Raw genomic sequence first — 17,589 nt, 5'->3', positions numbered from 1 at the left:
GGTTCAATCCAGCCATCCTGATTTAGGTTTTCCGTGATTTCCCTAAATCGTTTCAGGCAAATGCCGGGATGGTTCCTTTGAAAGGGCACGGCCGATTTCCTTCCCAATCCTTTCCTAAACCGAGCTTGCGCTCCGTCTCTAATGACCTCGTTGTCGACGGGACGTTAAACACTAACCACCACCATCAGTTTTTGGGTGTGGTTTTTGATGCCCGGTTGACTTGACTCCCACATATTCGGCAGCTAAAACAGATGTGTTGGCGGCATCTTAATGCTCTGCGATGCTTGAGCCACACCAGCTGGCACGCCGACCGATCTACCCTTTTAGACTGTACCAGGCGTTAATCTAGTCCCGTCTGGATTATGGGAGCCTGGCTTATGGTTCAGCATCCCCTTCTGCATTGCAGGTGCTGGACCCAATCCTTCACAGCGGGATCCGACTTGCCACTGGTGCTTTCCGGACCAGCCCTGTGAACGGCATACTTGTGGAGGCAGGTGTCCCTCCACTGCGGTTACGGCGCCAACGTTTACTGGCCGCTTGTGCTAGACGTGTTTGTAGCTTGCCCAGGCATCCTAATTATCGTCTCCTGTTCCTTCAGTCGGCCGTCCATCTCCCAGAACGTCGGCTCCGGTGGGGTTGTACGATCGCGGTCCGCGTCAGAGAGCTTCTCTCCGGGCTTGGGGTTTTCCCTCTTCCACCTCCTTTCCGGGGCCCCCTGCGTACACCCCCGTGGTGTGTGCCCCGCCCTTGCCTTCAGCTCGTATTGGCACAGGGCCCGAAGGACTCAGTCCCTCTGGAGACCTTCTGTCGCCGATTTCTTTCCATCCTTGCCACGTATCAGTGCTCTGGCGTTGTTTACACTGATGGTTCAATGGTTGCTTGTCGTGTCGGTTATGCTCTCACTCTAGGGGACCATTACGAACAACGCTCATTGCTGGCTGGCTGCAGCATTTTCACTGCTGAGCTGGTCGCCATCTTTCGTGCCCTAGAGTATATCCGCTCCTGCTCAGGTGAGTCCTTCATTATCTGTAGCGACTCCCAGAGCCGTTTACAAGCTATCGACCAGTGTTTCCCTCACTCTCGTCTGGTGATGGCTGTCCAGGAGTCCCTCCATACTCTTGCCCATTGCGGCCACTGTGTGTTCTTTGTTTGGACCCCTGGTCATGTTGGCATCCTGGGCAATGAACATGTTGACTGCCTGGCCAAACTGGCCACCAGTGGTCCAACTCTGGACATTGGCCTCCCGGAGACTTATTTGTGAGCTGTCTTACGCCGCAAAGTTTTCGCGCTTTGGGATGCTGAATGGCGCTATCTGACCACACCTAATAAACTGCGTGTTGTCAAGGAGACGACGACTGTGTGGTGGTCATCCATGCGAGCCATTCGCAGGGACTCAGTTGTCCTTTGTCGGCTCTGCATTGGCCACACTCAGCTGATGCACAGATATTTACTGAGCCGTGAGGACCTGCCTCTCTGTCGCTGTGGGGCGGTTTTGACGGTGGTCTACATTTTCTTGGCCTGTCCACTTTTAGCTGTGCTCAGGCAGACATTTGCGCTGCCTGATACGCTCCCTGCCCTTTTAACAGATGACACTGCCATGGCAGGCTTAGTTTTGCATTTTATTCGGGCAGGGGGTTTTTATCACTTAATCTGAGCGTTTGTAATTTTTTTGTTATGAGTCTGGCCTTTGGCCTACGATTTTAGACTGGGTTATTTTTTAGTGTGTTTCTAGGTAGTTGGCTTTTCCTTTATTGTCTCTATGGTCAGCCAACCACTGTCACACTCTGCGATTTTAATTCCTTTTGTCTGGTCTGTCTGCGTCTTTCTTGTCCTATGTCATCTGTTGTCATGTCCATAGTTCGTTTTTATTCTTGCAGTGTTTCAAGTTTTGAAAAAGGGACTGATGACCGTAGCAGTCTGGTCCCTTTAAGCCCACAAACCAACCAACCAACCATTTTGGCCTTGTGATCATAAGCAGAAAGCGCAACAGGCAGTATTGTATCCTAATCTCTGTTTGATATCAGTATACATAGAGAGCATATCTGCCAATGTCTTATTAAAGCCTTCTGTGATCGTGAGCAATTGTCATTCCGTTTGTGGTGTCCCAACTTAAAATTATTTCTGACACTAGTCTCGACTGGAAAACTTTTTCAACAATCAGACATCACACAGGGTTCTCTGTGCCTCAAAAGGATGTCTTTAATCACTGCAGAATATTATCCACCAATTGTCAACTTCAGGAACGTCCGTAAGAGTTTGATTCCAGTTTGGTCGAATGGTGCTGCTGCAGGTGGCATTGGTGCCAGATGCCCCGAGATAACTGTAGCATGAGTTTCTGTCATTGGCATTTGTTACAGTGATTGACATACTGTCTAACAGATCTGTAGAGACCTGACCAGTGTTATCTGCCTCAGATTGTGTATAAAGTCTTAAAAAATCCTAGGTGATCATATGCTGAAGCATTGTGGAACTGCTCCAGGATAACTGGTCATAGGTGATCTGTGATGACAAGTAACTGTTTCTGCCCCATAAGATCATAGTTCTTCTTACAGAGGGTGTTTCAAAAAAGGACTTTATGACTTTAAAAATTCATATAAATTTATTGAAAGAAGATATAGAGCTGGATTTAGTGTTATTTTGTAGGGAAGCACATCGAGCTTTTTACCTTAAACTAAAGATGTAGTATATGGCTTCCGTTGGTTATGCTGCACACATCCCATCGGAAGTCAGTTTCTTCCCACATTGTCTTGCATGATTGCCAATCTATATGGTTTCAAATGCAAACGGTTTCTCAACACACGCCAAACAGTCGAATGTGGGATTTGCAGTTTGCGAGATGCACTCCGGGTTGATTTTATAGGCTGTTGACAAAACGTATCACTCGCTCAACGACACCGTCGGATGTGCTTGAATGACCTGATGATTTCCTATGTCTTACCGAGCACCCTGTTTCTACAAAATATTTATGTCATTCATAAACTGTAGGCCTGCTAGGAGGATCTTTAGTTTACTTGGTACGAAAATTACGCTGAACTGTTGTCACCAACTTTGGTTCTTCAAACCAAAACACACAGCTACCACGCTCAGGTCCAGTGAAGGCAACCATCTTTAATGCAACTGCTGCAAGCGCTCCTTATGGTGCAATTCGGCGCTAGCGAACTACATAAGACAAAACTTTATGTATTTTCCTACAAATTGACACTACAATCACCTCTGTAGGTACTATGAATTAATTTATATGAATTTTCAAATTTGTGAAATCCTTTTCGAAACACCCTGTACAATGTCCTGTTTGTTAATTAAAATTCTCCTTTGGTTGGTTCCTCATTCTTCAAAGCTTCTATGGTTTTCAGTAGTGTTGTATCTTTCCCTTGTCCAGCAACAACAGCCATGACTGATATTTTGTCCATGCTGCTGTGTTCAGCAGCGGGATTTTGTGAAAGGCAGTTGTGTGTACTTGTGTTTGTGTCCATTTTTATATATTACTGCATTGTCGCATTACTGAAGCCTCCCTGCCCATCTTGTTAGTCGACCTGATGGATCCTTCAGGCTCGTCAGCCAGCACAGAGAATGGTGGTGTGTCACAGTGGTGATTAGTTTGCTAAATAAATGTAGCCGGAATTTATGGCTCAAACAAATGCAAGACACTCTTTCTTGGATTTGGAGCATAAGCTATCAACATATTAGCACACTCCTAGGTTTGTAATAGAATACCACCTACCTCGTAACTGCTAGCATCAATGTGAAGTCGGTCTCGTCATTCTTGTCATACATTGATAGGGCTGGAGAGATGTTAGCACAATTCTGTCTTGTGCCTTGTTCCAGGAAAATTTGACATCTCTCTGCAGTAGTCCTTGCAAGAAATATGCCTTGTTACAGAAGTCCTTTATGAATTGTAGGTAGTATGAGCACATTCTGAGAAAATTTCTAACATCCTGAACGTGGTATCAAGTTGTAAAAATCTGTGAATGATCATATTTTCTCTGAATCAGGACAGACCTGCATCATCTTTCACTCAGTGTCCCAAGATTTTTATTTGTTGTGTGATTAAGAGGAAATTTTTCAGATTCAGGCAGAAGCTTGCAGTCTGAACATATTTCAACATGTTTGTCAGGTAGCTTAGATATTTTTAAGGTGTCTTCGAAAAAATGTCAATCTCATCAGTATAACTGAGAAACATCGTCCATTTAAGGCGTCGAAGCAGGTTGCTTCTCATATGCTCAAAGGTGGCTGGAATGTTACATGGGCCAAATGGCGTAACTTTGAACTCGTATAGGCTGTCGGGAGTTACGGAGGTAGTCTTTTACAGATTAGCTTCATCAGTCTTAGTTTACCAGTAGCCTATCTGTGTGTCCGTAATTGTAAAATACTTTGCTTCTTTCAAACACTCTGATTTTGTTCAGTTGGTGGGAATTGACTCAGGAATGCCATATGCCAGCCTTCTTCACTTCGACCACAGGAGAGGACCAAGGATTCATTGAAGGTTCAATGATGTCATCTTGCAGCATCTTCTCACTTATTCCTGGATTATCTGTTGTTCAGCTGGCAACACCATGTACGAGCACTGGCTAATTGGTGGATGATCCTTATTGCTGATGCGAAGTTTTACCATGGACTGTTTGGTTCATCTTTCCTCCAGTTTGGATTTGAAAAAATATGAAAACTAGTGAAGAACTGCCAACTCTCACCGACGTTGTTCTTTGATCAGGCCAGATATTATTGGCTGACTGGTAGTAGCTTCCTCCTGTTGTCTGTGGTGGTAGTGAAGCACAGTTCTCTGTTGATAGCATAAAGCTGCACTTCCTGGATGGTTTGGCTGTCCCTGTGCACATATTTTTGGGATGCATTGTCTGCTCATAACAGTTAACAATCCACAGTTCTCCTTGACCGCCTAAAAAGTGTATGATCATCACTGGCATGTAGATTTATTTTATGAGCCTAAGTAGTTCTTTGCAGTTGACGAAAGCTTTACAGTTTAACTGAGCATTTAGATTGATGACTGGAACTCGGCTTGTTGATTATGGTGTGATAACATTGCCTTCAACGGCAAACAACCAGCTTGAGCAATGTTTCTTGAGTGTGCTTGTTGAAATAGCTTTGTCAGCCTGGAGCTCTGATCTATTTAGAGAATACTTTTTTGTTGGATAATGCAAAGATAGTGTTCCTTGGGCAATTTGTAAATAATTCGTATTTTTCTTTTCAATACTTCAGATATGTTTTGTTCGTTAAAAAAGAATTCATTCAGTGTAAAATCACATTATTTCTTTAATATTTACAATATATTTTGTTGTCGCTGAAGATTCGTGTATACAATACAGCACCTAATTTCAGAATGTATACTTGAAGACTTACACAGTGAACATTAAAACATGACCTGTTAAATTACAGATACATAAATTGTTTCATTTGTTTTACTTTTTAACAATGAAAGTCATCAACAGTGATAGCAGCAAGATCTTCTTGCAATCACAGGCTGTTGTGTAAACTGTGGCAATACCCGACTCAGCATCTTTGCCTGCTGCAATAAAGATAATGCCATCAGCATGTTGCATCGCTCATGCTCTCAATGTGAACAGAAAATGAAAACATCTGTGTAACATACAATATAGTTTTGTACAAATAAAATGATTAAAATAACAGAAAGTCATTAACATATATTTAATTAATATAATTTCATCTCACCTGTATTCATATAGGTGTGAAAGTTTCATTCTCTTGTCATACTACACCTTGCACAGTCCGATTGCTTGTGAGGCCTGCAAGAAGTATTGTCCAAGAATAAAGTTATAACAACATTATGTTGAAATGACGTAATGTGAATTGTTGTTTTCTGTCATTTCATGTATACATTTCCAGTTGACTGTACATATTTCCCATTAGCGATTTTGAGCACAACTGCATTTGTATTGCAGAACATAACCTGTTTTAGTTAGTGGGATAAGCATATGATATTACAGAAAACGAAGCCCCTGAGTCGACTAGTGTCCTGATAGGTTGAGCGTCAGTGATGACGCGAATGAGATTTTCAGACATCTCGGTGACTGTCAGCCTCACCTCAACAGGTGGTTTCTTTGGATACTTTCCTGTGTTTGGCAGCTGTGCGATTAGTTGTTACCTCTGTACAGTGATGGGAAATGGCTATGGCACGTTGAGGAGTGACCTTGTGCAGGGCACGGCAATGGGCTTCATCCCACAGGTTGACTATAATTTTGTGCAATTGACTTGTGTGGACAGAACTGTTGTGATGATGGTCTTGCAGTAACATATAACATGTCCAGGGCACCCACAATGGAAACAATTTGGCGTGTTGTCCCTCCATGCAAAGGATTGTTCTTCGGCAGGAGGAGTTGATTGTACCTGCATTGGTCCAAGTAACATTGTCAAAGGTCCAATTATCCCACGACTTTGAGCCCTGTGCTTCAGTTTATCCCCTAAGACTTGCTATTGATTGTTGCTGAATGTTTTCTTCAATTCAATGTGCAGTTTATCTCCGCCATTGAGCTTCTCCTCATTGTTCTTCAATCACTGCTAGGCTGTGCTGTCCAAGTAAAAGTACACATTTGTGAACACATCCCAGCTGTTGCGTTTGATGACTATGTAGAACCCTTTCAGCCATTTCATTGGGCCCTGACCAGCATCTCCAGATGCTTTAACTGCAGCTGACTTACTGCTGTTATGGATTACATAGGTCATGTCAATATTTGGACTGTAGGAACCGTGTACTGTTTCTATTCCATTTCCTGTTTGTACAGGTGACATATTTTACATTACCTCATTGGAGTCACAGTGATATATCCAGTGTCGCCACCAAACAATGTTGCACATCATAGCCAGAGTCGGATCAAAATCCAAAACAGTGAAGTAAAACACATGGTATTGAATGCAAATTTATTACGGACACCAACACACGGACAGAACAGAACTGCAATCCTGGACAAAGAGTGCAGCTATTTATACAGAGATTGAGTATTCCAGAAGATGCCAGCCAGCGATGCTATCTGCTAAACAACATTGCATGCAGCATAGCTCATGGAAATATGAACAGTATAACAACCAATGCACTGGAGAATATGATTTCAAATCTGTAAATAATTTCCCAGACACCTTGATAACACTATACTGATTTCTCATCTTAGTACAACTATTTGAATATTAATGCATTTCTTTTAATTTCAGGAATTGAGATGACTTAATTATAAAAGTACTTAATGTCACTTATTCTTGACAGCAACCATTGAAGCATTGACAGACTGTGCTTATCTTTGTTTTATTTGCATTCCATTTTTCTGGTAGGCAGGTCCTATTTAACTAGTGTTATCTGATGGGCCTCCAACATTACACAGAAATCCTCAAGACTCACAAGGGTACTTTAAAATGTGATAAAATAATATATCCAGTGAAAAATGTATGAAAGAACTTCAGTATTCTCATAGTAACTGAATTTATATCAAGGTGTCTTGTATATTGACCGGCTGATACTTTTCCATTCCCTAAGTTTTTTGGAGCTGTCACAATAACAAACTATTAACACCTTAAGTAATTTCTATAGAGTTACAAGTTTGGTAAACACATGCTGTAAATTTGTGCTTAATAAAAAAATAAATAATTTAAAGTTATGCTGTATGCACTGGACGTTGTTGTTTCATTCATCATCTTTCTGAAGTATACAGTTGATCAGAATTGTGTGGATAATTCATATTTTGGAACAGTTTTGTCTTGTGGCCTCATGTTTCTAAGACTAGAAAAAGGAATTACTTCTTCCAAGTGTGTTATTAAATTGCCTTCGTGAAACAGTGCAAGTGTACATTGTGTTCTCTCAAGGTATCTCAACTTGGTCGATTAATGGTGCAGTGTTGTGTTTAGAGCTGAAGAATCAACAACTTGAGTGAACATTTGAAAGCACATAGTAAATTCAGCATTACTTCAGCCCTTTACGCATGGGAAGGAAGGAGTATATGCTTAAAAATTTGGTGACAGAAGTCAGAGCAGTGTGTGTGTGTGTGTGTGTGTGTGTGTGTGTGTGTGTGTGTGTGTGTGTGTGTGTGTGTGTTTAAAAGAAATTCTAATACAAAATAATGCATAAACCAGTACCCCACTCCCTCCTAACCCATCAGGTATTGTGTTGTGCTTAGATTTATTAGAATTGCTTGGCAGTAGCTTGGATGCAAACCCAGTAAATTAATTGTCTTTCCTTTTTCAGTATTGTGAATACTATCCTGAATATGAAAAATGCAAACAGTGGTTGGAGCGCAACATGCCATCAGAATTTGAAAAAGTGCTTAAGTTAGGTGAGTTCTGTATAACTTGTGCATTAAAATCTAACATGGCTGAGAAAGAAGTAAGCTACAAAATACAGGGTGTTTCAGGAAGAATAGTAAATATTGTAGGAAGTGGTATATAGTCAAATTGCATTAAAAATGCCATATAACATGTGTCCAATTTTTATTGAATACAGAGATGTAGCTGTTAGTATGTAACCCAGACAAACTTAAAGCAAAGGCAAATCACGCTATTCAGTTGATTTTTCAAAAATTTCGCCAACTACTTCATTGCAGTTTTGACATCTCTTGATAACACCACCTGTAGCTCTCATGAGGTCATCTTCGTGTTCTTTTATGAGGGCTGCACTGATCATAATCCAAATGATTAAATTGGCTCTGGTTGTTAATTCTTCTTTGTGACACACTGGCAAAAATCCAAAGGGGTGAGGTCCAGGGACCTCGGTGGCCAAGAAACATGCCCTTAGCTATTGACCCATCTTTTGGGTAATGTTAAGTTTAGATGATGTCACCCGATGACTACAATGTGCAGAAGTCCCATCATGCTGGATGAACATACACATTCTTGTAGCCAAAAGAATCTCTCCCAATAAAGCTGGAAGCCCATTTTCAAGAAAGTGTAGATAACGGGGTTCTGTAAGACGATGCGGTAACACAACAGGCCCAATCAACTGGTTGTCTATAAAACCACAACACACATTTACAGAGAAGCATTCTTGAAAATGTGTCTCCACAGCAGTATGTGGGTTTTCTTCGACCACTGATGTGAATGAAGAGAGTTATTGATGCCATCACAAGTGAAAGTGGCTTCATCAGTGAAGAGTAAAAATGGGATTACTTGGCAGTTTTCAAGTATCCAATGACAAAATTCCAATTGTCTATCCTCATCTCCTGGCTAAAGGTGCTGAATGAGTTGCAAATTATATGGGTGGAACCTGTGCATACGTAATGTTCGCCATACTCTTGTATGTGGGGCACAGATACATCTAGAAATTCTAGGAGTGCTTGTTGAAGGACTACGTTCTACCGACTGAATAATGTCTTCTACTTCATCCACAGTCTGTTCATTTACACTTTCATAAGCAATGTGACTGCTGGGCATTGTACCAGTCTCACACAGTGTATTAAACACATAAGTAAACACTCCTGAATCTGGTAGTCTGCAGTTAGGAAATCGTACTGTATTCTCCACAAGCAGCATCAACATTTCCATTACAAAACCCATACACAGATACCATATTGGCATACTCAGTATTTGTAAATACATGTGACATGTTAACACACTACAGTACAGTAGACTTGGCCAACAAATCACAATGAATACTTCAATGTAAACTAATGCACAACATGAACATAAACACTCTACTGCTGACATTCAGTAAATATGACCATAGCAACCAGTGTACCAACACATGAAGCGAAAATACATTGAACCGAGCTATATCTCTGTACTCCATAAAATTGTTATATGGCATTTTTTATTGCAATTTGTGTATACTACCTCCTAAAATGTTAACCATTCCTCCTGGAGCATCCTGTATCCTAAAATAAAAAAGAAAGCTTTTTGTAGTAGTTGAATATTTCATTGATCTTCCTGTCTCAGAGATAGCGAATTGTGTGTCATCCTTTCAGTTATCTCTGGCATTTTTTCAACATCTTTGTTACTTTGATATTTTTCAAATATATTTCATAGTGCAGAAAGACAAATTACAGTTTATTATGTTTTTGTTGATTTGAATTTTATGTGCCTCATTTCTGTTACCTGAGTTCTTGACAAATCTGGAATATGAAAGCTTTAAGTGTACTCAAAATGGATATTAATTATATATGCATCTGCTTACTAGCAGCCAAAACTAGAACTAGACTGAAAACATCACACACACACACACACACACACACACACACACACACACACACACCTCTCTTAAATCTGTTTATCGGCCCTGTTCTTGTTTTGACTGTTGGTAAGTACACTCACCTGTCGCAATACTGACTGTGACTTATCATAGAAGATAGGTTAAGGAAAGGCAAACCTATGTTTGTCACATTTGTAGACTTAGAGAAAGCTTTTGACAATATTGAGTGGAATACTCACTTTCAAATTCTAAAGCTGGCAGGGATAAAATGTAGTGTGTGAAAGGCTATTTACAACTTGTACAGAAACCAGACGGTAGTCATGAGACTCGAGGGGGCATGAATGGGAAGCTGTGATTGAGAAGGGGGTGAGACAGGGTTGTAGCCTATCCCAGATGTTTTTCAATCTATTGAGCAAGCTCTAAAGGAAACAAAAGAAAAATTTAGAGTAGGAATTTAAGTCCAGAGAGAAGAAATAAAGACTTTGAGATTTGCCAATGACATTGTGCTTGTGTCAGACAGCAAAGGACTTAGAAGAGTAGTTGAATGGAATGGACAGTATCTTGAAAGGAGGATATAAAATGAACATCAACAAAAGCAAAATGAGGATAATGGAATGTAGTCTAATTAAATCAAGTGATGGTGAGGGAATCAGATTAGGAAATGTGACATCCTGAGTAGCAGATGAGCTTTGCTGTTTGGGCAGCAAAATAACTGATGATGTTGAAGTAGAGAGGATATAAAGTATACATGGGCAATGGCAAGAAAAGTGTTTCTGAAGAAGAGTTTTTTAACATCAAACATGGATTTGTGTGTTTGAAAGTCTTCTCTGGAAGTATTTATATGCAATGTGACCATGTATGGAAGTGAAAGATGGGCAATAAATAGTTTAGTCACAGAGAGAATAGAAGCTTCTGAAATATAGTGCTACAGAAGAATGCTGAAGAATAGATAGGTAGATCATGTAACTAACGAGGAAGTGCTGAATAGCATTGGGGAGAACAGAACTTCCTGACACAACCTGGCAAGAAGAAAGAATCGGTTGGTAGAACACATTCTGAGGCAGCAAGGGATCACCAATTCAGAATTGGAGCGAAGCCTGGCAGGGTAAAAATCTTAAGAGGGAGACCAAGAATTGAATACAGTAAGCAGATTCAGAAGGATGTAGCTAAAGTAGCTTCATTTATTTTGTAAAATAAGTTATGAGATAGTGATTTTTATTTCATGTGCTATATATGACTAACAAAGTAGCAAGGAAAAGTGTAAAATATCATAGTAGCTAAGAGGTTAAACCATAATGATAAATGTGGATGTCTGCTTAATAGCAAACTTTGTCACCATTGCTGTTATTGTTTAGTGCTTTTCTTACTACCCAAACTTCATATTCTCCACTCTGTCAGTGTTATTTTAGGCTTGATGAGAGAAATAGAGGTGAGAGTTTACTTCCCCAATTGACTTTACGAGCTTATTATTAATCAGTTCAATGAATTTCTGTACACTGTGTAAAATATTAATTTAAAAGACAGCTCAGGCACTACAGTCCTGCTTCATGCCTTCTATCACTGTTAACAATCTTGTATGATCTACGGTGTGCGGTGCTAAGTGTGTATGTAGTTGTTGCAAATGAATCGTGTCAGATTTGAACACAAAAATGTTTAAAATGCGCTATTGCAAAACCTGTGTTCTATTTCTTGTGACATATCTCCCACAGCACATGATCTGCATGATATTTTCAGTACTTAACAAAATGATTTCACACCTGCACTCCCATCATTGAAGGGCTACTCCCCCTCTCCACACATCCAGCAGACACTCATTTTACATGTGCTAGTGTGGTTTGGTGGCTGTGCTGGCTGTTGTATGATGTAAAAAGTTGCCAGCCAATAAGAGCTCACTAGACAGAAGTGGCCAGTGTTTCCTTGATCGTGACTGAGCATATTCTTAAAGACTCAAAGTTTAAATTTAAAAGGTTGATAATTGACATTGTTGCTGAGTAGAGTAAATTGAAAATACATGCAAGAAGAAGAGACTGAGTTAAAGAGAAGGTGGTGGCTGGGCCCCTTTGTCACATAATGGCATGGTCCGAACCACTTTGCATCGACTGTCCTGTTTCCCTCCCCCCCCCCCCCCCCCCCCCCATTGCTGCCACAACATAGCAGCAGCTGTATCAGCTGTATCATAATTGCGTGGTGAAGCTAAACGTTGCAAATTGTGTGGATAGTGACGATTGTGGATTATGCCAGCATTTCCTCTCATGTCTCCCCTCTCCACAACAGCCAAAAATATTCCCTTAACTCTGTCACAACCGTGGTGTGAACCGTCTGTTTTTTGTGCCACTTATAACTCCCTCAGTCACATAAAATGTCAGTATGAAGAAAACAGGACAACATCAAGTGAGGCATTGAGTAAGAACATAGAATCGAGTTAAACCTTACTAGGAAGAAACACAAAATGGGGGAATGTTTTTAGCATTGCTCTTAGTTGTTCAGGGGGCCAGTTAATTTATGGCGTAGAATTGCGAAAAACAAAAGTCAGAGAACATAAAATTGAAGTTCCACTGTATACTCCTTGACAACTATTAAAAATAATTTCCAAGTGGATGCACTCCTCTCCCAAACTCTTCTGGAAAAGCAATGAGTATGGTAGACAGGGAGCACTACATAAGTAGTGTACAACAAGTTGGGAATTTTGGGTTGGATGGGGAACATGCTCAGACAGGAAAGCAGTTAAGGCTATTGCTTGTATAAAGTGGTAAATCAGTGTTACAGTCCTGGTACGGCACGAATTTTCACACATCACTACTGAAATTATTTCAGTGCCTTTCTGTCATAATTTCTATTTCATTTTATCATGTATGTGTACAGCTGTGGATAGATAATGGTTTCTGTTCTGACATGTCTGAAAGGAAAGACATCAAACAGATATAAAATTTCCAAGCTTTGCCTAACAGGCTCCACTGTGTCATTTGTGGTCGTCATGTTTGTTGATGTCTGCTTGATTGTCTCAACAAATCCTCTTAGTTCTCTTTCTTTACTTTGCTTCTCCATCTCATAGAATGGAAAAGAAAAATACAAACACAAGCAACTCATATATTACACTTGCATACCAGGAAAGATTGACTGCTATGGGGTTCAGCACTAAAAGTTAAACAAACGATAATACCACTCCTGCCCTAGTCATAAAAATATTCACATAACGTGCTATGGGCTTAATTTCAGCCTTACCTAGGTACGAGCCTTATCTTATCAGAGGAGTTATATAGTCTAAATACACAAACCTCCCAATCAAAGCACTACATTTGGGGCAACCATGTATTCTTAAATATTAAGAGCACCCTACACGTAGGTTTGCCAACTCATAGGAAACGGTTGATATGTTGTTGAGTATCTTTAATGACATGGGCTGCTGCAGAGAATCCATTATATATGTGTAAACGATAGGTGCAGTTGTCGTGCATTACATAATGCTTGTGTGCAGGAATTACTCCGTGGGTAGGTGTAATGTCAGACTACCTCAAGCGAACCTTAAAAACTATGGCAGGTGCGTTATAATGTATCTGTGGTGCATTCTCTTTGTGTCCTTTCTTCCTGGTGATTTTTTCAGCTGTTGTACATTTCTTTTACTAATGCTGGTCACACACACACACACACACACACACACACACACACACAGAGAGAGAGAGAGAGAGAGAGAGAGAGAGAGAGAGAGAGAGAACTCGGGGGGGGGGGGGGGGTTATGTACTCTTCTTGCCAACTCTTAATTGACTTGCTTGCAGCTAGTATTTAAATGCCCAAAATTTTAACGATATTGCACATTCATTCCAGGATTTATTTTACCAATGACTTTGTCTTTGTCATTTTTGGTTAATTTTCTTTATTAGGTGACAAAGATGAAAATGAACCTGGGGGAGAAGAAGAGAAAAAACGGCAGAAAAGAGGTGGAAAGGCTTTGATGAAAGCTAAAAAGAAGGAAGATGGCCCAAAACAAGTTTGTATTTCTCGTGCTCCTCGTGGAAAAAAGAAGTCTGTAACTGTTGTTACCGGTCTAAGCACATTTGGTAAGAAAATTTCATTATCTTCAGTACGCATAGAATCGCAATGATGTTATCATTTCATTAAATCAAACTGTTAATAACAGAGAAGATTGTTGCATGTATAATTATTTTGTGGACTCAGTTGACTCCAGACTTCATAAACATTCTCTAACACGCAATTAATACTCCTGTGAAGGTTAGTTCTTCAAACATATCTGTAGTGCAGTCACATCCACTCATCTGTACATATATGAGCCCTCTGTAGGAATCACTTGCAGCCACCCATAGTTGTTACTTCCTGCCCTCATTCATCCAGAACATTATTATGTCTTCAGTCTTTCAGTTGGGCATTTGCTGTGTAGTGGATCACTTTCATGATGTCTTAAGAAGAAGTTAGCACCAGTTTTGCTTATGGCTCTTCTAAAAAATAATTCAGCCATATATAAGGAACAGTAGAATGAGAATACCCTCAACACAATGCCAGTTATTCCTCCAAAGAATGCCAGCCCATGTTAATATACTGCTGCTGATTTGAAAGCTCATAGCCAATGCCCTCTGCAAAGGCTAGGTGTGAGGTCTGTCCCATGTATCCATCTGTCATATGATAGTCGCAATTTATTATTGGAGTAGAAGCAGAACAATGTGCCAAACCTTGCTACAACAATTCTGGTGCTTCCTATGTGGATATGATTACAAGGCAACTGTTGTAACTCATAAGCAGATTTTACCAAACCGTGATTGAAGTCAGCTGAGAACAGTTTTTATTTTTACATGAATCTGAAACTATATTAAGGCATTTGTGGTAAGGATGGGTTGCAGGCAAAATAAAAATGCCATCAAATTATATGCAACCAAATTATATGCATTTTGAGATTCAGCAACAGGCTGAGTATTAAAATGCAGAGTAAAAGTAGGACTGTAGGAGGTGTCGTTATAGTTCCAGGGGCTTTATACATTCTTACTGTTGTCGTCATCTTCAGCGCGAAATTGATTTGATGCCGCTCTTGATGCTAGCCTATTGTGTGCAAGCCTCTTCATCTCTCAATAACTACTTCCCTGTACATCCGTTTGAAACTGCTTGCTGTATTTGTGCCTAGGTCTCCTCATAAAATTTTTACTCCTAATACTTCCCTCCATTAACAAGTTGGCTATTCCTTGATGCCTTGGGATGTGGCTTATCAACAGATTCCTTTTTTTTAACTCATGTCGTACCACAAATTTCATTTCTTCCCAATTCCGCTCAGTATCTTCTCATTAGATACACAATCTCCCCATCTAATCTTCACCATTCTTCCATAGCAACACACTCCAAAAGCTTCAATCCTCCTTTTGTCTGAACAGCTTATCATCCTTGTTTCACATCTGTACAGGGCTACGCTCCATATAAACACCTTTAAAAAAGACTTCCTAATACTTAAATTTATATTCGAAGTTAACAAACGCATCTTTTTCGGAAATGCTTTCTTTGCTACAGCCAGTCTGCATTTTATATTCTCTCTTGTTTTGACTATTGTCACTTTATGACCCAAATAGAAAAAAAAAACTCAACTTCTACCTATAGTGCCCCATTTCCCAATCTAATTTCCTCAGTACCGCATAATTTAATTCACCTACATTCCATTACCCTTGATCTGCTTATGCCAATAATCGACAAACTGTAGCTCGCAAGCCGTTTGAGTGTGGCTCTCCCACAAAGTACTACGTTTGTACATGCACAAACAGTCAAGTTGAAACTTTGTGGCCTACGTGTGTAAGACTAGAATGGTTTAAAATCCACAATCCCACTGTTGGCAATTCCACGTGCCTCTGTACTAAGCGCTTTGTCTCCTCTCAGCAGTTTCAGCACCAGCGGCACTTTCCTTTCCATTCTGCACATTTAGGGGCCTCGAAGTTTCAGTCCGCCTGTAAGCATGGCAAAGGTGGTGGTTAGTGCTAACTGTGCTCACAAATTACATGTAGGTGACAAAATTATCTACTTGAATTATAAAGTTACCTTTATTTTTGCCCCAGATCACGTAAGAAACAGATTGACCGTCCTTACGGCAGAACAGGCAACGGAAAAAATAGTTTTCCCGTCGCTCAACAGATGTTGCAGGCGACGCTACAATGCTAACTGACCTGTCCATGTCGCGGAACTGGCAACGCTGTATCTTCGGTGACGTGAATGACGCTGATTTGCGTTCGGCTAGAGCGATGCGCGCGAAATGCATTCGTCACACTGCTGACTGTAGTAGCTCATGATCAGCTGTGGTTTTTCCCGAGTTTTCAATCTAAGAATGTAGATTAGCTCCTGTAATTCTACAAACCAAGTTTATTTCTCACAATCATATGCGATTGGATTCAGGATTTCCTAGAAGAAAGAACACAACATGTCATTCTTAACGGTTCAAAATCTGCAGATGTAGAGGTAATTTCGGGAGTACCGCAAGGAAGCGTGATAGGACCTTTGTTTACAATATACATAAATGACTTAGTTGACAACATCGGTAGCTCCGTGAGGCTATTTGCAGATGACACGGTTGTCTACAAGAAAGTAGCGACATCAGAAGACTCGTACGTACTCCAGGAAGACCTGCAGAGGATTAATGAATGGTGCGACAGCTGGCAGCTTTCCCTAAACTTAGATAAATGTAATATAATGCGCATACATAGGGGCAGAAATCCATTCCAGTACGATTATGCCATAGGTGGTAAATCATTGGAAGCGGTAACGACCGTAAAATACTTAGGAGTTACTATCCGGAGCGATCTGAAGTGGAATGATCACATAAAACAAATGTGGGAAAAGCAGGCGCCAGGTTGAGATTCATAGGAAGAATTCTAAGAAAATGTGACTCATCGACGAAAGAAGTAGCTTACAAAACGCTTGTTCGTCCGATTCTTGAGTATTGCTCATCAGTATGGGACCCTTACCAGGTTGGATTAATAGAAGAGATAGACATGATCCAGCGAAAAGCAGCGCGATTCGTCATGGGGACATTTAGTCAGCGCGAGAGCGTTACGGAGATGCTGAACAAGCTCCAGTGGCGGACACTTCAAGAAAGGCGTTACGCAATACGGAGAGGTTTATTATCGAAATTACGAGAGAGCACATTCCGGGAAGAGATGGGCAACATATTACTACCGCCCACATATATCTCGCGTAATGATCACAACGAAAAGATCCGAGAAATTAGAGCAAATACGGAGACTTACAAGCAGTCGTTCTTCCCACGCACAATTCGTGAATGGAACAGGGAAGGGGGGATCAGATAGTGGTACAATAAGTACCCTCCGCCACACACCGTAAGGTGGCTCGCGGAGTATAGATGTAGATGTAGATGTAGATGAAATAAATGAAACGTAACACACAAACATTTCTCGCGAGTTACTGTTTAAATGCAGACTGTATTGCAGTCGCATAGGTTTTACACTCGCATTCCA

At 40.6% G+C, this 17,589-nt stretch overlaps 1 protein-coding gene across 2 annotated transcripts in view; it reads left to right on the top strand.

Annotated features, from left to right (window-relative positions):
• The window catches only part of LOC126259440 (density-regulated protein homolog), a 52,185-nt gene that overhangs the window by 14,953 nt on the left and 19,643 nt on the right, over positions 1–17,589 (top strand). For both annotated transcript variants that reach the window (XM_049956259.1, XM_049956266.1), the window contains exons 3-4: positions 8,201–8,288; positions 14,014–14,190. In XM_049956259.1, coding sequence (XP_049812216.1) covers positions 8,201–8,288; positions 14,014–14,190 — 265 coding nt within the window. The remainder of the gene's footprint in view (positions 1–8,200; positions 8,289–14,013; positions 14,191–17,589) is intronic.

This window comes from Schistocerca nitens, chromosome 1 (assembly GCF_023898315.1).
Source record: "Schistocerca nitens isolate TAMUIC-IGC-003100 chromosome 1, iqSchNite1.1, whole genome shotgun sequence".
NCBI lineage: Eukaryota > Metazoa > Arthropoda > Insecta > Orthoptera > Acrididae > Schistocerca > Schistocerca nitens.
The sequence above is the reverse complement of the archived record's forward strand: the minus strand, read 5'-3'. Positions and strand labels throughout refer to the sequence as shown.